At 41.1% G+C, this 21,409-nt stretch overlaps 1 protein-coding gene across 1 annotated transcript in view; it reads left to right on the plus strand.

The window, feature by feature from the left end:
- Positions 1 to 12,896: 12,896 nt before the first annotated feature.
- Positions 12,897 to 21,409, plus strand: part of EML4 (EMAP like 4) — a 146,915-nt gene continuing 138,402 nt past the window's right edge. The window contains exon 1 of the mRNA XM_014252936.2: positions 12,897 to 13,045. Coding sequence (XP_014108411.1) covers positions 13,021 to 13,045 — 25 coding nt within the window. The 5' untranslated portion in view covers positions 12,897 to 13,020. The remainder of the gene's footprint in view (positions 13,046 to 21,409) is intronic.

The raw sequence follows: 21,409 nt of genomic DNA on the forward strand, positions 1-21,409 counted from the left end.
ATGCTTTTCATTGAAGTTTGCTGTAGCAAGTCAGACTGTACTTGCTACTGCTGAGAATTAAAAAGGTAATTAGCAAAAACCAGGCAGAGATGCTTAACTGGCTGAACTGGATTGAATCTGTACAGCTCATATGCAATTCAGTCAAAAAGACTGCCAAGACAAGATGAAGACAGACTTAAGACTTTGTATTTTCCTTGGATATACAAATACCGGCACACAAAATTAAAGCTACATTTTTAATAAAGTCTTATAGCTATAATAGTTGATGCAAAATTGCACTCGACTTTAGGAGCCTGGCCTACATCATAAACTTTGTGGATGAGAAGTTAGTAATTGATTTGGCTCTGTTTTGAAGACAAAGCCTTATTTCTCAGAAGCATCAGCATAAGCTGTAAAGGGATTTGAGTTTATGAGAAAAACATGCATTTTAAAGGCATGCAGATTTCACCATAAGTGATGTGCTTCAGGAAGAAAGTTCTGTAAAGAAATATCCCCTCCACTTAATAAAAGTATGAAGCACTTCTTCCTAGTAAGACTGAACTTTTTTAGTTGGGAATATCCCATGCAATAAATATGAAAAGAATCACCCTTAAAAATTAACTGGTCTTACTAAGCATCACTAATAATTTATTTTAAAATATAACACATATATGCAAAGAGAGCTTAATTTAGCAAACAAATTCTGAATTTTGCAGAAAATTATTTTCCTTGCAGATGAGCATCCAGAACAATTTCAGCATGAGTAGCAATAAAAAACAAAACTTCAAGGGTACTAAGCAAGAATTTATCCTTATTTTTCATAATATTTCAAAAGTAATGACCTTAAGAACCTTGAATAGAATAAACTACACCGTACTAACACTAGAAGAAACAAGTTTTGTTTTACCTAGTTAATGGTAGTAACATTACTGCAAATGTGGATGCCAGTATTTTAATGACACACTTTGATAAACCATCAGAGATAATTTATCAAAGATATGCATAATAAATTATAATAAATAATATTTACATTATATATTTTATAATTTAAGACTTCTTTTAACAGTATCTTCAAAGGACTTTAAATAATTTTAATAAAATGGGGTAAATCTAGCTCAAATGAAAATCTTTACTGTTTTAGTACTGTTCTGTGTTTGATATTTCTGTGTGTCCTGAGATATTATGAAAATATTTTTATATTCAGAGCATGAAGAAGTAAATCATTAAGTATAATTTTTCTAGCAGATGAATTCACTGGTGTTGATTCTTCATTGTTTTGCATCTGGTGTAGTCATTTAGAGATGTGCAGAGTCAGTGCAAAACATTACAAAATTAGAATCAGACTTTTCCAAATCCCTTTTTGAAGGTGCTAAAAATGTAAGGCAGGAAACTGGAAAGTCACTTCCAGTGTCTTGTGGATCTCCTTTGGATACTGGGCTAGATTCTAATGTTATCCAACTAAATTCTTCAGAACTGATCCTTTTTATTGTTAATTCACAGTCAAGGATGAGATATATGGACCTGAACTCAAGAGTTCAGCCATGTACAGCATGCTTTCTTTGAACAAAATGTAATCAGTGGTAAACAGGGGCAGACTCTCAATTATTCTCCATGGGGGATTCTTTCAGGCATTTGCTGGAATTCTTACATGAAGAGTCTGCTCTGTGTGCTTTGCTGGACAGAATACGCACAAAAATATTTTCAAACTAAATGCAGCTGGCTCTAATCCTGTGATAATTCAATCTACATGCATCCCTAGCTTTAACATGAACCAAGCCATCTGTAAAATGTTAGTTACATTAGAAGACACAAATCTAGTTTTTTACCAGATCCGAGCCAATCAATAAGTCTTTCTTTCTTTGATCTTTGTATTTTCTGGAATAATGGCAAGAAACCAAACCAAAATCACCACAAAATCAATCCAAGCCTTAATACACTCTTAAAACTACTAGGAACAGTTTTTGATGAGGGGCTTCACTGCTGGTAGAGTTTCTCTCCTTGGGACATACATTCCAGTGGTGATTCAAATTTTTCTCCTGAAATGAGTGGATAAACTGTACTTGCAATCATATAGCAAGCAGTAGGAATCCTAAAAAGGTAATTTTATTTTGAAAGATATATATGGACCCCCTTAGCTTATTTCAGATGAAATCCAGACCAAATTGTTTAAATAACAAATAAAGACAATACAGGAACTAAATGCAGGAAGAATACTGAGAAAAAATAAAACGCAGCAAATTCCAAGTACAGCAAAGAATTTTATTCATATTGTATATTCATGTTACATTTAATAAGCACATTCATGTGCTTATTCCATACTCTCACACACCAGCTACAATATGGTTCCAGTGACATTTACAGATAACAGCTTGTATTTAAAAAGCCCAGAGTTGTTTTATTAAAAGACAATGAATTTGCATTGAGAAATGCAGTGAGAAATGCAGTGAGAAATGCCATTCTTTTTGTGAAAGTTCCTTTATACATCATGTAGTTTTCCTCCATTTGTGAGACATATTATTGAGAAGGATTTCCACTACCCCACATTTATTATGTAAGAGTGACAGGGGAGTAGGAATGATCATAAAGCACTGCTGCTGGAGTAGGGCAGTATTTTGATTTTTCTTGGTGCAACTGTCCATGCAAGGGAGGGATGAGCAGTGTATGAAACTGGTGTCTGCCCTCCAATTCCTCTCTGGACCTTGAGGAAAGACAGTAACGCTCAAAATGCTTTCAAGTAATTTTTTTAGCTACATACAAAATGATTCAAATGTAGCTCTTCAATTTCTGCTGAAAACAGCATATTTTAAGCAGAATTCCTCCTATGTACATAAACCCATAAGGCACAGAAATCAAGAAAAATATTATTTACTTGATTCTGTGTTTGTTAAAAGTCTGGTCTATTCCTCTATTTGCCAGGAATAATTAATAAGTTTTCCTCCACATTTTTTTTTCTCCCTATTCCTGCAGTCCTGTATTTTTCTGGCCATCTTATTAATGCTTATTAGCTTTATAATACAGTTTTTGCAGTCCTCAAAATCAATCACCTTTTAATTACATGGAACAGTTAGAATAACCAAATAGCTCTTCCAAACACCTGCCATCACAATCAAACTTCTACTGCTTCATTTACCTGAAACCCTTGTAGTCTATGTAGTGGTATTTTCATTTGAACTATTAAGTAAGGTCTTCTACTGCCCGATGCTTTTTGCATTCTCCACTTACCTGGTACCTTGACAGTCTCCTCTTAAACCAGAGGACTGGATGCTCATCCCCTTCTTCCATGTTGGTAAAAGATTTGGGCAGACTCCATTGTTTCATCCACTCTACTGGTGTGGTGTGCCTTGAAATGTTTTTTTGTAGTTTTATGGTCAGTGCAGTTAACTGCACTGGTACTCCCTGCTCTGAAGGATGCTAGAAGGCTGACATAGGTAGGGAGGGACATGACAAAAAGAATATTCAATTCCAATCTCCTGGGCTTTAGAACATAATCTGAATTACAAAATATAGTAGCAATCATACTGAAATTAGAAAAATATGAGAGATGAGTCAATTTCACCTTTCCTATGCTTCCATCTATACTCTTCCAGCAAGATTCTGGTTTGACAGACTTTGTAGGAAGAGCACTTAGAGTAGATTTTGATCTTCATAAATTTTAACAGCTGGAACTGCTCACAATGATTTTCCACATGAAAAAAAATGCTGGTGACATCTCTAAATCCTTAGATTTGGCAGAGGAAGATAGTATGTATAGCCAATATAATCTGCCTAGTGTATCTTTTATTCAAAACTAAAATTTCATTGCATGTCATGCATACTTCAACCAAAGCATGCAGAGATACCGACTGAGAGAGGAAACCTTTAAAAGGTTTCACAGAAACAGAGAATACTGGAAGTCTGAGGTCACTATGAAGCCATTAGAAATTTTACTGTTTAAATTTGAAACAAAGAACCTTCAGAATATCACAGATGTGAAGTGGGACAAGAACAGGCAGTCAACCTGGCAGGGCCATCTGAGCCAAACAATCTCGTATATCTCACAGTAGAAGGGAAGATTGTAAAAGGATTGGCAGAGTAGAGAGAAAAAAAAATTAGAAACATTTAGAAATGTCCATTGGAGAGGACTGAGTTGCCTGTTCTGAGATATGGTAAAGGAGTGTACAGAGCATGAAACACCATTCATAATGTTACACGAATGGTTAACTTGAGACATTTTTGCCAAATTTGAGTACTGTCCCTGTTTTTCTCAGCTATGAAGTCCTAAAGGGAAACTTGCCCTTCATAGTCCAAGATTTATTTCCTTAAAACATGTTATACCTCTGAAAATATGGAGCTGCAGAACCCAATGCTAATGCTTGAACAACCTGTGGAAATCTTACCTCCACTGGTTGTTGTTCAAAGGATGAATTTATGAGTACCTGGATATTAAATGAAACTTTTGTCTTCAGTGCCTGTCTCACAACTTCAACAATATTAGTTTTTGAATGGCATTTTTCTTCCTCTTTTGAGAAGCACTGCTGTTGCCTGTGACACCATTTATTCATTACATGATGCTCAGGAAGCAATTTTCTCAAATCTTGTTTCCAGCCTGAAACATTCTCTGTATGCAGAGTAAACCCTGGGAGTTGTGGCCCTGACACATTAAGGATTTTGTCAGAGAAGCACATTTTTGAAGGGCAAATGCCCTTATTCACCAATATTGCATTTAAAAGAAAACAGAAAGACCAAGTTGCTCTGGACGCTCACCTTTGCCTCCAGTACCATTTCCCAAGCATTACAAACCACATAAAAGGACAAAGGATACTTCAGTGCCAGTCCAGAGATACCTGAGCCAAGAAACACCGTTCCAGGAGGAAGATCACAGACATTGAGATCACATGCCTGAAAGAAGGTAGAAGTTTTGAGTTTCTTGTGTTTTCAGGACCAACTTGAAGAGATATTAGCCAAGAAATTATTCACAGCCCACCCACCCAAGTGAAGAGGGCAAACCCCACATTTGGAAGCACAGTCAGTGTTGCTGCCATCTGCTGTTTTCACGTGGTATGGAAAATTTCAAATTACTCTTTCCCCCTACTACATTTTTCAAGTTTTAAATGCAATCATATAAAGAAGATTAGAGGGAGTGCTTTCTTTCTCACAATTCTTGATTTAAAAATGCTAATTTACTAATCTGACCTGAGAAATTTTGCTTTAATTTAATTTTTCTGCCTATTTCAGGGATGAGTTTGGGTTTGTTTTTTTTTTCTGGTATTTTTTTTATTTTTTAACATGAATTCCTATTTGAGATAAAGGGAAAGGCTGTCCACTTCTACAGAAAAGCAAAGAAAGCAGATAAATAGGGGAAAAATTCATTTGGGCAACTTTCTATGAGTAAATTTTAATTGGATGACTTGCATAAATGGAATGTAAATTTGTCTACAGCACAGCATGGGTTTGGCGCTTCAAAAGCCAAAGTTCAACTGTTGACATCATTAATTAGGAACTATAATTAGTAAATGTAGGGTAGGTAAAGGAAATGAAAACAAATGTGCTTCATTAACTATTCTTCAGGCACAGGTAAATATGAGTTCATTCACTGCAACTGTGCACTGCATGCCTGAGACAGCCTTATTAGGAATAAAATAATAATCTACTGCCTTTGACTACAGAATAGCTAACTGCCCTGGTTACATTTGTTAGGGATCCATGACTAGGAATCACAGTGTAAGGCAGGTTTGAATGCTCCTCTTTGAGCATTTACAATTTTGACCCACAGAAAATTATCACTACCCCTATTCCACTATGAGCCTGAATGACCTTGGGGGTCTTCTCAAAGCAGGAGATATTAAGACATTAGGAAACCAAGATTAGAATTTTATTTTCTTGATTAATTGTGATGATACTGATATTATTAATTCCCAAAGACACAATCACTTGCCTCATTAGACTTTGCAAGTGATACATTGTTTCTGTATGACACATCTGAATGCTGCGTATCCCTGAGCCTAGCAGAAGCTCCTTCCTAGAGCTACATCTTCTCCTGGGGCAGTAAAGTAAATGTCTGACACTTCAGATACGAAAATACCGACAACTAAAAGCTCAGTTGTACATTGTTGGTATCCAGAGAACAGCTCTGCCCTTAATTCAAGTTATCTATAGATGGCTATTATTGCAAAATTAATTTTTTTGAATGGCAATAGAATTTCTTTCCCCTTTATTTCAGTTTAGCCCATGCTGACCTGTTTTTGGTCTTCACTCTCCAGCCTATGTCTAACACCTTTGTTGGCGCTCTCAGCCTGTAGAGCAGAGGATGATCATGGTGCTGCTCACTGAATTAGGGTGCTAACATTATCCTTTCTAAAGGAAAGCATCACACACCTGCCCTGCTGGCTAATAACCAGGCAATAGAGTGGCTGTCACAGCTTAAGAAGGTAGAAATGGAAATGGGAAAGAATCCTGAGCTCCCACAGGGGACAAGCCCAAACATAAGACATAAATCTATTGCTGAGTATGGCATAGCTGAAAGACAATAAAAGATTCCTTAAACTGGGTAGAACAACAGGACAAAAGAAAAACAAACCTCCTAAACCATGTCTGTTCATTTCTTATTATGAGGTGGGCTGCTGCCTGCCAGCCTGTTTTAAAATCAACACTTCACAGCAAGAAACTACACAGCAATGTATCACTTCTCTGCAGGCACTTCCTTCCCCTGACAAATGGTTCAGGCACAGTAATAGCTTAACCAGAACTGCACTGAGGGGCGACCAGCACTGAGGGAGGAGGATCTATAGGAAATAAATCTGTATTTATTTACAGACACATACACAGGCACACAGCTTATTGTGCAGAGCAGCTTCTTATTGTGGAAAATGAGCTGTATAAAATGCAAAGCTACAGGAGATGTTTTAACACTCAGGGGAAAAAAAAATAAATTCCACATGTTACGCTAATTTATTTTGTCCCCAAGGGGGATCTCCATAAACTTCTCAGTTGAAAAATCAGCTCCTCTTCCAGCAGTTTTAAGACTTACTAGTTAGTACTCCTTGTTAACATCACTAACCTGCTAGCCTTACATTTTCCTAATTTTTCTAAGAAAGGAGAACAGAAAAGGGATTGTTTGAGAGCTCATCATAGTGCTCCTGAGTACAAGCTGGAGCACATTTTTTCCTAAGGCAGAGAATAAACTGCACCCTAATGTAAATGGCTGATACAAAGCCAATGAACCAATTTATGCCTCAGCTAAATCCTTAACTTAGCACTTATGTAAGACATTAGACTTTTATAGCACTTGGACCAAGGTAGGAATTCATGAGGAGCTCACTAATTTGAGAAAACAACTTGAGTGTGCTTTTCAGTACGACAAACCAGACCACTTATCCAATTAGTGAGAGATGAAGATAAATTTAATTTTTTCAGCTTTCTGAAATGTTTTTCAGATTTTCTTATTTAATACAAGCTCAATACAAAGCTGTAGAATAAAACTTTTAAGCTGCTCTCTAGTTACAATGCTAAGCCTTTCCCCTCATGAGTAAAAAAAAGTATTGTACATGCAGGATTTAACTATCTTTGCTCGAATTCTGCCAATTTTTAAATGCTTAGGAATCACAATGAATCTGCTCATTCCCCACCAGGGCTGGTAAATGAATCAGCACTAGAGCACTTCTATTTTTCTTTTACTCAGTAGTCACATTTGTAGGAGACTATTACTTTTTAAACACATTAATGTAATGATTGGAAATTAAGCATAAGCTAACAGAGATTTGTAGGTTCTACACCTGAACCTAAATGTGCATTTAATGAGGACCCCAGGAAATTATGCAGTCCTAATGGCTTGGAACTGAAATTTTGGGATAATCAACACAAAGAAGCAACCTGTAAGCTGGACTTTTCAGGATATGGATTCTTAGCACATTCTCAAAATAAAGCCATCTCTATTCAGTCTCCATTATGGAGACTCTCACAAATCATTACTACATTTAAAAAAATTTGGCTTTTTTGACTGACAGTAAATTGTATTTGTGCTATTAAATGAAGACATTGAACATTTGGAAACAACTTTGCACACTGTGATGAAAATCTATTAGCAATAAAATAAAAAACTAAATGTGCAGAAGTGAAACAAAGATCAGCTCTATATGGCTTCAAAAGTCAACCTCTATGAATTTTTATGCTAACCAGCTAAGAAGTAGTGCCACTATAGAAATAAGACTATGATCCATCCTACTACTACTACAAAAAAGTCTACCTAAACAGAACTTAGTCACTGGAAAGCTTTTGGCAAACTCTAATATTTTTGTTTTGGAGGACAATTTCTGTTCTTACTTTTTAAGGCAATGGGGGAAGGCCAGGAGATGATTAGGCATATGCTAAGATCAGACCTCTAGAAATACTTTACTGAAACTGCAGGAAGCACGTACAGAGCAATATCAGAAAGACTTGGTTTCTAAAAAGGAGCAGCTTGGTGTCTTTACCAAACATGAATGAGGATAGACACAGCAGTTAACTCATCCTTGTTTGGATCCTAGGCCATATTTTTGTTAAACACATAATTAGGAGCCTTAATGGAAGTTCTCTTAGTTCTCCTCAAGTTCCTGACAAGACTCTTAGTGCCTTCCAGCCCATTCAGCATTACAGGTGCTGATTCGTGTTTCTGGGTAATTTTGAGGGACTGAACCTTAGGCTGCTTCTTGGGGGAGGCAAAATCCCAGCCCAGAAAGAAAACCTCCAGAGATTCTGTGATGAAGGTAAGAGAAGTAACCTCTATAAATCAGGAAGAAGTAATTTAATTTTCCTCTAGGTCAGGCATCAAATCTTTTCCCTTACATCAGTGACCCCTGGGTACTTGAGACTCACTTGGGAGAATTAACAATATCACATGCCTTATGGCAAGCCAACAAAGTTGTTCTCAAAGTTGATCTTCAAAACAAGGTATCATAAAGAACCCACTTATCTGCAAAGGACAACATCTCAAATGAGCATGGGCAGAAATCCTACACTGATTACACCACCAGCTGTGGGGCACAGCTGGTTGTAAATAGCATCACCTCACCTCTTCTTTTCCTAGGTCTGCAGGTAGAACAGGAGAGAGGCAGGGTCAGACTCCTGGCTTTCTGACTGCTTTCCATCTTTCTGACTGCTTTCTGACTGACTGTTCCCATCTGGGCTTTTGCTCTCACCCTGAAGAGGTGCATCGGAAAAACTGCAGGAGGGAGAAGATGAGTCCTGTGGGATGTACATTTCTCTTTCCAAACAGTAAGATGAAATGGCTCAAGTTCAGACTCACAATTTCATGTACAAGAATCTCAGCAATTTAATTTTCAGTTGTTAATAATTTTTATGTTTCCTCAGTGGAAAAATGCTTAAATGTAATTTATATTCAATCCACCAAAAGGTTATAAACTATTTCTGGGCTGAAGGCTGCTAAACTATGTCAATTCAAAAAAAAAACACCAAGACAAACAGGTATTCTTGCAAGAAGTACTGTTCACAAACTTGCAGTCCAAGGAAAATGTGCCAGGGAAATGAAACAATGGGGGAAAAACAGCCTATTTCCTTCAAGGGCTGTGTAAATATCTCTGGAATGTGTGTAGCCTCCACTGTGTATTTCAGGGTGACCTCCTTCTGGGGTTTGCATTTTCCATAACTTCCCTCTGGTAAGAGAAAGACTTGGTGTGTACATTCAGGTCCCCAGCTAGGGTCTGTCAGCCTTGCCTGCTGCAGTCAGCAACACCAAAGTGATTTAGTGCAGCTGAGGCACTGGCTCATTGCTCACCAGCTATTCTGAGAAGCAGAGCTCAGGCTTTGCCTGTCCCAGCATTGGTCCAGCTGCCTCCTGAACCAGTGGGAGTCACAAGGGGTCTGGCTGCAATGCAGAGGGAGGGAGAGTGGCAGAGAAGAATTTAGATCTCCCAAACTGTGACTCTGTCAAACTGATGTAAAAGTACTACCCCATGGTATCACATTTATCTTTCCCTATTTGCTATCTATATGTGCAATAAAGCACTGGATGTTTAGCTGATTTGAAAGTTGAGATGGGATATTTCAAGTTTACTCCAACCTTGAATAGTATTATCTCTCCTTAGCATCAAAACATAAACTAGAGGGAGACAATAACTGAGCTTGTTAAAACTTTGTAACCACTCTCTGGGTCATGTTTTTGAATCACTATCAACAAAGAAACAGAAGTTAAACCCCTTAAAGCACGGTACAATTCCTCCCTTCTCCAAGTCAAACATTAGTACTATACTGGAGGTAAGAAATCACCTTTTCCTTAGGGTTTGCACCTGGAACAGTCATGCTGTTAATCAGTTTACAGCTATGTTAAATAATTTGCCAGTACCACCTGTCTGAAACTGACACAAATAAGAGTATTTTTTTCATTAATTGTAAGTTCTTCAGCCATTAATTGTAATTTCACTCATCAGCCAACTAAAATTGTTAAAGATTACATACACAGGGTAATAGATGTATTTACTACAGATTTTTTTTTTTTGCTGAAGTTCTGCTTCATATTCTTCATATATTATCTATACTGCAATTATATCTGTTGTGTACACCACAATCAATAAATAAATTAATGCTTCAGTCAAAACCCCACCTAAATTTACATGGCATACAGAAGTTGGCTTAGACTGAAGAATTTAACATAAGAATTTAAAAGCTGGACTTTGCCATATTTAGTTAATTCTGCATACTGTTTTATCTTCAGAAATTCCTATATCAAATCACATCACAGTAAACTTCCTTCCCAAATGTCTCAGTTTTGTTAATTTCCTTAACTCTGCAGCTTTACTTTTGAAATACTGGAACCAAATCTTGGGCTCTCAACAATACTCCAGTACCATATTCATGCTCAATGTAAGATTACGGAGAACTGGTTTTCTTTGCAGCTCTTTAACCTTTTTGGTATACTTCCATACAAGCTCTGCACAACCCAGCTAATCAAAGGCATTAATTCATGCTCCTAACCAATTTCAGTAGGATCAAACATCTAGACAAGGATCTATGATGCCATCTTCACTTCTGAACCTCAGTTTCCAGTCTACAAAATAGAGACAACACTTACAAACATAAGGATGTTTAGAATACCTCACTCACGGATGTATCTGAAGGACGGTTTTGAAGAGCTGAAGAAGGCAGCTGGGCTTGCTTTTTGTTTGGTTGGGGTTTTTTGTTTAGCAAAACAGCACACCTGATACACACAAATCCCACCTGGGGAATTTGCATAAGGCTCTATCTGCGGGAAAGGGACTTCTTTTCTGAAGAAAATTGTGCACAGGTTCTGAATTCCCAGAGCACTTTTCCTTTCCTACCTTGAGGAACTTTCTCTGTGTACTCCCAATGCTCTGAGCATATTGGAAACCTGCCCTGAGGCAAGCAATAAATGGGGGTTGAGGAGATAGGACCGCAGCCTGGCTCTTCTTGCTTTTGTCCGTAAAATGAAGCATTTTGAAAGGAATTTTGACTGGACTATACTGACTGCAGGGCCCATTTCTCATAGCTAAGAGACCATGAAAGTAGCCTTTCCATATAGAGCCATTCTACAACATACTCCAAGTGCGAGCAGAAGCTCTAATGCCTGGTAGTAATTAAGACCAGACCCTAGAGGCTAATGGTGGCTCATTTATAGCAGATCGATTACAGGACATCGTTTTTTGACAAGACTGCAGGATGTATGATGGTGGATTATTAATGTAGTTGGCAGGCAGCTGCACTCAAATTCATTGCTGCGGCAGCTGTTCAGTAAAATTTGCTGGAAAATCCAGTGGAGATTAGGTTTTGATGAAAAATTTCAAGGCGCTTTTCTCTAATGTGGGCGAGCACAAACCTCCTGGGTTTATTGAATGTTGCAGATCAGCAAGATAACGATGCTTTTGCCTAAGCGGATGGAAGGTGCTGGGAAATGTGGGCTGCTCCCAGCAGGTCTGTGCTGCTCTCCAGCTCCGAGCTCTCCCCAGTCCTGTTCGACAACATCCACAGCCTGTCATTAGAGGGCCCAGCTGCAAATGCCAGGGCCGTGTTCGTGAGGCAATTACCCACGCCTCTGTGTAACTGCGGCACTCGCCGAGACTGCGTTACGGGGAGATACTTACAGCAAAACAGGATGTTGCGATGGGTACGGAGCTTTTCCTGACCGAGGAGAAAGTGCGTCATGCAACTCGTTGATGTTGCTTAACATAAGAAATCGCCTTGACTGGGCGATCAGATAGTATGCAGCAGAGCTGACTTGAATTTCTGGTCCTACTTTCTCTTTTCCCCAGACATCAAGCACATGACTGGAAGTTATAAGAGACGGTCGGGAGCCCGGCCGGCTGGGAGCGGCAGGAGTGACTGCTTATGCCCAGCTGTAAGAAATGCCAGGGTACAGAAGTGACAGTTCCTCTTACTTAACATCAGCGAAGAAAAACTTCCCCGAACTAGTCTGAACGAACGTTTTGAGATTCACCTAGAAGATCTGTTTTAGATTGCTGGGGTGATTACATTAAGCCGCCCAATTAACCCACCCAGAGCCTACTCGATAGCACAAGCTTTTGACTATAAACCGAAGTGCTGCTCCTGGCCGACCCGCACGGGAGAAGGCGCGCTGGCCCCGGGGCTGCTCCGGCCGCACCCCGTGTCCCGTCGCGGCCCCTCTGTGCCCGGGGCAGCTGCCGCAGCCCTCCCAGAGCCGCGGCCCGAGGCGCTGGGCGCTGCCCGCCCGCAGGGGAAGCGGCGGCTGCCAGGGCGGGCGGAGTCGGAAGCACGACAGCACGGGGCGCTGGGGCGGCGCTGCTGGCGGGGGCGGGAGTAGCTCGGCACTCGCTGCCGTGCTGGGGTCGCGGCGCAGGGACGGAGCCGGGCAGCGCCGGCCCCGCAGCAGCTCCAGAAGCAGCGGCGGCAGGAGGAGGAGGGGCCGGGGCCGCCGGGCGCAGGGGGCCGCCGGAGCCGCCGCCCCCGGCGGCTTGCGAGCGCCGGGCCGCGGCGCCGCCGCTGCCTGCCGTCGCGCCGCGGGTGAATGAACCTGTCCCGGCCGACCACGACGGCGGCTTCGCCTCGGGCTCCGGCACCAGCCTCCCCCCGTACAAGATGGACGGTTTCGCCGGGAGTTTGGGTGAGTGGCGGCGGGACGGGACGGGACGAGGTGCGGGCAGCCCGCCGGCGGCGGGGCCCGGGGCGCGCCCCTGCGGCCGGCGGGGATGCCGGAGCCGCCGGCTGGGACTGCCCGGTGCCGGCCGGGCCGGTGCGTGCGAACACCGCCCGCGGCGGGAGGGGAGGGGATGCCAGCGCGAAATCTGGTCAGCTTCAAACCATCTGTTGCGAGAGCTCCGGCTGCACTTGCCTTCTTTGTTCTTCACTCGCCGTGGGTTTGCGCTTCCCCAGAGCTAGTTGCTTGGCTTTGGGCTGATGGTTTGGCTCAAGCTGTTTGGGGTTTTTTTAAACGTTATTTTGTTTTTTGTCTCTTCTTTTTGCTCCGGGCGGGAGAGACGCCGTCGGTCCGGGCGCAGCGGGCCCGGTGTCGCACCGAGAGCCGCAGAAAGCTCTGCCCTGTCCCGGCTCAGAGCGGCTCCAAGGGAAACGCAGCACCCCTGGAAACTTGGGGGCGCTGGCGGCATCCGCGGGAATGGTAACGGGGCAGTCGGCGCCTTCCCGGTGTCCGAGCATCCGTCCGTGCGCCCGAGGCGCCCTTCGGGCTGCCTGGGCGGCAGGTTCCTCTGCCGGAGCCCTGGCGTGAGCGAAAATATTAACTGCTTGTTTTTGTTGCCAGAAAACTGATAGGCTGCTCTGCCTTCAGTTTTATGTGGGCTGCGCCAAATTCTCACCAGTTTCTTGAAGCAAAAATACTCCACCAGACCAGTTTTTGACTCGTTTGGGGGACAGATCGCATGTGCAGCCAGGTTGTGCTGATTACAGGTGTCAACTGACTATGTATCCAAATGTAACACTTGTAAACCCTGTAAGTTTCCATTTCTGCAAATTTTAAGACCGTTGACTTTGAGGTGCTGCCTACCTGCTGCTCTCATCGTATTCAGTGCTGCTGCATCTATTGCAGGCATTTCGTGCTCAAACTCACTCCATCTTTTGTAGAATAATAAATCTGTGCCCCTTAAAAACAAGATTAATTTATTTTTACGTCACTCCTGTAAAACCTGTAGTAACAGTGAATAGTTCTCAATTTTCTGGAAAAATTGACTCATTTAAATACTTCTGAGTGTGATCCTAACCTTTCAGGTTTTTGAAATGTCAGCTCCAGCATTTTGGGCATCTCTCCAAACCAAACTGGTGCACCATAATTAACAGTATGCTTTGGTAGTTTGGCTCTTTGCCAGATATACTGTCCTTGCTCAAGTAACTGCCATGGCCATTTTAGATCTGGTGATCAGAAAGCGACACATGGAGGAATTGTACGGGTTCTGTTCCCGGTTTTCTGAGGGAAGATTGTGCCTGTGGGTGACATATGTAAATGTGCCTTGGTTAATATTTATGAACCTCTTAACCCAGCAGAAGAACTGATCACCATATCAAAGCACACCGATATTGCTTTTAACTCGTGCAGTATTGGTCCCTTGAGGTCGATATTTAGAAATAACTGTTTTTTGTTGGAAGTAGGAAAAAACTCAGTTATTATGAAATAATTAAGCTTTGCTTTCTTGCATGGAGTTTCTCAGTGGACAGTGGCATTGGGTTATCGGGTGGGCCAGCACCTTGTGCTGTGGAGCCATGATGGGCTCATTGAGGCATCCCATGTGTCTTGTTAAGGGGGGCTCCATCTGGATCCTTAATTTGTTTCACTGTTTGTTCAGGAACATGCTGTGATTTTATGTGAATTTAATGAGGATTAAGCTCAGCTCAACCTTTTAAAATGTGTATTATGATATTCACTGCTAGTTGGCCTTTGATTTTGCTTTTGTGGCAAGCACTGATGCGCAGAGGTTTTCTGGACTTGGGCTGAGGGGAGGGCATTCCCAGAATCTTTTGCTTTGAAGTATGAAACTTTATGTGACTTTTTTGTTTCCAGGTTTGAATCATGCTGCTCAGTCCTTTTCTGTATTTTAATCACTTGTTGGCTTTTCTAGCTGCTAATGAGCACATAGTGTTCACAAAGATGTGTGAATTGTTCTGAGACCTTTTTTTTAAAACATGTCTAATTAAAATCTAATGGCTTGAATTTAATCAGCTGTCTGCTAAATGTCTTTTAGGAAGGCCATAAATTAATGTAATTTAGAATGAAATGTAAAAATTAATTAAAATTATTGTTGGCAAAACTGTGCTGTCTATGTATGTGCATGCTCAACCAGTCAAGCAAGCTTATTAGAGAGCAAGTTGTCCTTTTAGTGCCTCTTGTCATTATCTGGAAGGCAAAATATTATTACAGATTGTGCCCTCTAGCACAGGCAGAAATACCTTCTTGCATGTCTCTTGCAGTTGAAAATACTTTATGCAGCTGTTTTCTTTTGGCTTCCACATTGAAATTTTTATGAGAATAAACAGATGAAAGAAACCATTTTATATGTAATTTAGAAAATTGTTTTGGTTATTGGCTTAGTAAGTGCTTATGTAGCACTCTACTTACAAGTATACAATTACTGTATACAGTAAAAAAAAATCTCTATGTTATGAGTTAACTTGCACAGTTGAAATAGATATTGATTATTTTGATAAAGCACTGAGTTATTTCCCGTTTGCTGTGACTTCAGTACCTTTAGAATATCACAGTGATAATTGGATCCCGTTTATTGTCTCACGTAGGACAGTTTTATCTCACATTTGGCATTGCCAAAGTGATGGCTCTCAGAGGGCTCAATGGATTCTGGCCATCTGCTTTTTCAGCTTCATCCCTCGAAGTCAAAGTATGTGCTTCTGAATGGGAACAAGAAGTCTGTGAACTTGGACTGGGGTGCCTGGGCTCTTGCCTTATGCCCTGGCTGAGACAGAAGCACAGCATGGGTGTCTGGCTCTGTTGCTGCCAAGTTCCCCTGCCCCTCAGGGTCCTCATCAAAACAGACATGCATCAGGGCAGAGAAAGCACTGCTGATGCTGCCAAAGGAGTCAAGCAGAGAGCTCTAGCAAAAGGAAAAAAAAAAAAAGGCAAATAAAAAAGCCCGTGTGGGAAATAGTGCAGCTAAGGCTGTCAGTAAGTGCTGTCCTGTTTCATCCCTCTCTCCTGTTTGTTCTGCACTACTGCCCTGTGTCTCTTCCCCTCTCACGCTGGTGCTTGCGAGCCCTGGGTGAGCTGATTCAGACATGCCCATCAGAGGGCTGCAGGACTGCAGAAGACTGATAGTTTTGCCATAAATAATTTTAAGTTTTAGGTATCATTGGGTATATTACTTTTCTGCTTTGGTGCTTGCCCCTACTGTTTTGATGGGTTTCTGCCTAAATTGTCTTGTTAGGGAGTAGGAGAAGAATGCCAGGTGGTGGGAGGGAAGCAGTGGGAGCCTTCAGCTGAGGGTAGGTAGGACCAGGTGGGGCTGTGTGTAGCTGCCAGCTCTGAGAGTGACATTGCTGGGTCTCGTCTAAGGTGTGAGATCTGTTAGATTTAAGGAGAGCCAGCCGTGGCAGGCTGCCTGGGGCTGGTGAGGAGTGAGTGCTCTTTGCTGGACAGTTTTCCATTGCTTTTAGCAGCTGCATTGTTTTCCCTTCTGAGAAGGCTTCTGCTAATTGAACTCTGTGACAATAACTCATGGTAAACAAAGATATGGAAACATTCATCATATTATATTAAAAAAATCACTACAGCCTTTTCCAAGTTTTTCACCAGTGTGTGTGATAACAATCTGGAATAAAGCATTTCAAAAGGACTCTCTCCATTATTGATGTCTGTGGCAGAATAGTAACTCATAAAAATATGGAGAAGTCTCAACTTCTGATTTCAAACCGGGGTTTTTGTGCAGCTGTGCAGGGTGCCCTGAAGGTTAGAAGGAATCTTTCTGAAAGATTCTCTATGGTTGAAAATAGTTTCACAGAGAAATTAAAATCACTCTTGTCTTCAGGCAAGTAGAATAATTTAGGATTTTTTTTTTAAGATTCTTTGAGTCTGTGCATTTTGTTTTCAGGGAAATAGAAAGCAAAGGAGAGCTGAAATTACCAAGTGGAGACCAATGCTTTGCTCTGCCATTGTTGTTACTGGAAGAAGAACTGGAGACAAAAAAAACCATTCTTTATTTATCATTTTGTGCAGTATCTACATTTTGTTCTGTCGCTGTATTGCTATTAACTGCAGTTTATATGCTAACCACTTACGGGAGGGGTGACACGGTTCATATCATTTTGCTCCATTTCTTTTCCTGGGTATTGTGCAGAAGCTCTCTGTCTTCTGGGTAGGTTCTGAGGTAGTGTTGTGAGTATGTGCTCCTGCTCAGCCCTGGAGGAACCAGCAGTGTCTGTCGAACCTGTGGCTTTGCTAAAACCCAGTAAGGCTTCTCCATAGCCCTCGGTCTGTGCGGGCAGAGCTGCTACAGGGCTCAAGGTGGCTCAGGCAGAGAGGATCTTGTGGTCGCTGGTGCTGTGAGCCTGGAAAGCGTGTGTGCATGATGATTCATCTCTGGCTGGGCTCACTACCGAGAAAAATGAGTGTGTGGGGTATTTGTCATTTATTTGGGCTAGAATATTAAGTTTTATCGTTGCCCGTCTAGACTGCAGAAGTGGCCGTGGTGCTGCAATGCAATTGCTCATAGCAACAGCGAGCTCAGCCTGATTCACAGGGCTCTGCTTGCTCGTGGGATTGCTGTGTGCTATTGTCACGGTGTGTCTTCTTAAAAATAAAATCTTTGGCAGGACATCATTCTCCCCTGCCTGAGAAGGGTGGCCTTGGCTGGTGCCAGGGGAGATTAAACTCCAGCAGCAAGGAGGGAACAGGCTGTTTGCTTTAGAAAGTTGGTGGTGGCGGCACCTCACCTTTTGCTAGAGGCCTTCAGTTCATGTGCAGTGAGGAGGAACCCTTTGCTCTCTAGCCAGCTGAAAAGCAAAGGATTGTGTGTTTAAAAAACAATCCTGTTTTTGCACAGAGTAATTGGTAATATTTGGTCTCATTGTGAGTAGTATCTCAAACACAGGAGCCTGTTAGAACTCCCTCTCAAAATTTCTCTCTCCCTTGGAAAAGCTATTATTAATGCTTGGGATGCTTAGAATAATTTCTGGCCTTACAATGGGTTTTTCATGTTCTTTAATACTTTTGATACGGCAGTAGAGTTATATGACAGGATTGTCTCTTGCCTGAGGAACCTACTCTGAAAGGATTTTTTCCTTCTATGCTTTATATCATGAAATATGCAAGAGGGAAAAAATTGGTCAAGAACGGTGTTCTTAGAAGTTTTTGAAGCAGTGTTTTGTTTAGTTAGTATTATTATTAATAATAATTGTTTTGTTAGTAAGGGTGGTCCACGCCAGTCCTTGCTCTTCAGAGCTGCTTCCCTTCTTGGTGTGGTTTGTATCAATTAGTGAGGTTTATTTTTCTCTTCTCTCTTCAGGTCCTTGCTAAACCTAATCCTTAATGAATGTGATCGTAAGGCCAAGAATGTTGTTCCTGTTTTACTCTCACATAATGTAATGGGAAGGGTGTTAGAGTGTACGATGACAGTGCAAGCCTCTCCGCTTTTGCTGGTGTTGAGCCTTTCTAGTAGGGACATTCTTCTGTTAAGGAGGTGAAAAACACCTGATAAAGAACTTTCCATAAGCTTCACTAACTTCCTTTTCAAGAAATCTGTCTGCACTTACTTATGGGCTCAGGTGGAACCACTGCTCACCTCACTTTTCCTCTCTGGAAACAAGTAAGCACCAGGAGTTTATATAGGAATTACTTCCCTCTTTTTGTTCATCTGCTTGTTTAAATTGAGGCAGAATTCTAGTTTTCTGGATTTTCCTTTAATTGAATGCTGAAGGATGGATAACTGGACACCACATGGTGATGTGCAGTTTTTTCTGAGAGTGTGAGTGGTCTTTAGCACACGTATGGGCATTCAGATTGCAAAAGCTTGTGTCCGTGGGGCAGCTTGGAGTCTGAACTGATCATTCAGTCAATGAGAGTGGGTGGGCGGTGCTGATGGATGTGGAGCGCAACACCATCATCATTAAAAATATCAGTTTGTTGCTAAATCTTGGAGCATACAGAAAGTTTTTTCTCTTCTCATTTTGCCCTTTTCTTCCTTCCTGCTCCCTTTCTTATTTTTTGTTTAGCTTTTTTTTGCTCCGTGATGCAAGTATTCATGCTACAGACTATCAGTGAGTGCTACAACATTCTTAAGCATTCTGCCCTAAGTCTTCTGGGTTGAATGAACTGATGTTTTTTAATTAGTTTTTTTACTGTTTTGCCTCTCAGTGGGTTGCTTCTTTTTCTTATCCTCAGTGGTTTCAGCCTAACTTGTTTACTAAATATAGCTGTGTCTTGTTGTTCTTTGACTGCTGGTTTCTTGATCCCTTTCCTGACTCTTTAATGGCTGCACTGCTCTGCATGACAGTGCTGTTGATAGGGAGGGACAGCTACTTTCTACCACGTGTTTGGAGAATCCAGTTTCTTTCTTTCTTTGGTGGTGTTCACTGCCTTTCTGCCCCATCTAGTGATAATGGTACAAGATCATGCTCTTGTACCTTCTTAAGGAAGATATTTTTGAGTGCAAATCTGTCTTACTGTAGAAGTAGGCTTACTTTTTGTATTTAATACCAATTCTTTCTGGAGCTGCTTGTACTTGTGAATGACTCTTATGCATAATAGAAATGCAGTGTGAGGGACAAGAGAAGAAACAACAGCTATGCACTGTAAATAGATATGATGTATTTTGGATGTGATATATTTTGTACAATTACATGGAATTTCCAGTGTATTAAACTGAAGAAAAATACTGCTGTCTGTCACCTGGTTCTCTCATTTTGCTGAAGCTCCACTCAGAGCTGTAAATGCAATGTTCCAGCCCAGAGTTGTTCCCAATTCTCTGGCCTGTTTTGAGCTTAAAAAATATGGGAGGGGGAGGCTGAAACCAGACTGGTTTATATTTGATTGTATTTTGGATTTGTGTAAACAGTCTTAATGCATCAAGCTAAATTGGCAGGCTTTCATAATCCTCTGGGAAAATTGGGAGTTTGAAACCCAGCGGATAAATGAAAAAAAAAAAAAAATGGTTCTAAGCCCCAGATTTAGCTCCCCAAAGGGATGCTGTAAATTAGTTAGATCTAGAAATGTGGTTTAGTTAAAGAAAATGAAAATGTGTTTTCATGAGAACCTTACAACTTTAAAGACAAAAGAGTAGGATTTATTTATTTTGAGTTGAGACACAAAAGCGAGAAAATGGCTGTTGACAAGAAATTTATATTTGCTGTCCAAACAAAGAGGTAATGATTTCACCACTTTTTATGGTTTTTAATGAAATGATGACATAAGGGTAGTAGAAATTGTTTTAAAATACTTAAATTCAGTCAGTGGCTGAGGTAAGCAAGCCTGCACATGCATAGCTAATTTTAACAATCCCAAACATGTATAAGATGAATGGTAGAACTATTAGTTTCCTTACAGTTTACTATATGTTACTTTTTTTCTCTTTTGAGAACAAAAGAAAAATGTTGTTTTTGCATCAGGGTTCTGATGAGCTTTGTGCCCATGACTGTAGAGAAGAACAGCAGTAGGGTGGGCTCGAGTTTGTTTCCATTCCCCTTATTCTTGGTGACAAGCAGACCATGCCACTTCCTCAAGACATTTCCTGCTGTGTGTGCATTATTTGGATCTTTCCTTCCTTAGAATTGAAGGTTTGCATTGGCAAGCTCTGTTTAAACACGGCAGAGTAGAGCCCAGTCTCACAGGTTCAGTTTTTGAGGAAGGATATCACCTCCCCAGATTAATTTTTTTTTTAGTCTTTATTATATATCTTCCAGTACTTCTGGCTTCTGTAACTAATAGGCAAACTTTGGAGTGGCTTTGAATCGTAGATATAATTGTAGATATTGTAGACATAATCCTTCAGGTAGGGCACAACTGATTGAATTCCTTTCCAGGAGCAGTAGATGTTGGAGACCTGGCCACATGGAATGGAAGGAAAAGGACTGCTGTTAAAGATTTTCTTGCACATCTCTGGTTTGGTGTAGATGTGGTGAAATCACTCTTTGAGTAGGAGCAGTTCCGAGGTGATTGCTCCACACATCCATTTGGGATTCTCCGGGAGGAGAGTCCACTTCAGATATGTGAACATGCACTGCAGCTGGTACGGTTTGGGAGTTGTTTGGGTGCAATTTGATTGAATGGAATTTCAGAAGAGTATATCTAAAAATGTGCTTTTTGGTATTTCCAAAGAGAGGCATAGAAAGGAGAAACCTCTAGGGGTAAGAACCATAAATTAAACTTTTTCAGCTGCAAGGTTCAGAGACATGGCAATACTCATGTCTGCATAGTATCACTTAGCTTCTTTAAACAAGAGCTCTAACAAGGAGGTAATTACAACTTTGTTTAACTATGAAATTCTGCACTGAGCTGCTATCCCCTCCTCTCCCAGCG

Source organism: Pseudopodoces humilis, chromosome 3 (genome assembly GCF_049639895.1).
Source record: "Pseudopodoces humilis isolate 2021_Gansu_Grassland_sample_001 chromosome 3, ASM4963989v1, whole genome shotgun sequence".
In the NCBI taxonomy this organism is placed as follows: domain Eukaryota; kingdom Metazoa; phylum Chordata; class Aves; order Passeriformes; family Paridae; genus Pseudopodoces; species Pseudopodoces humilis.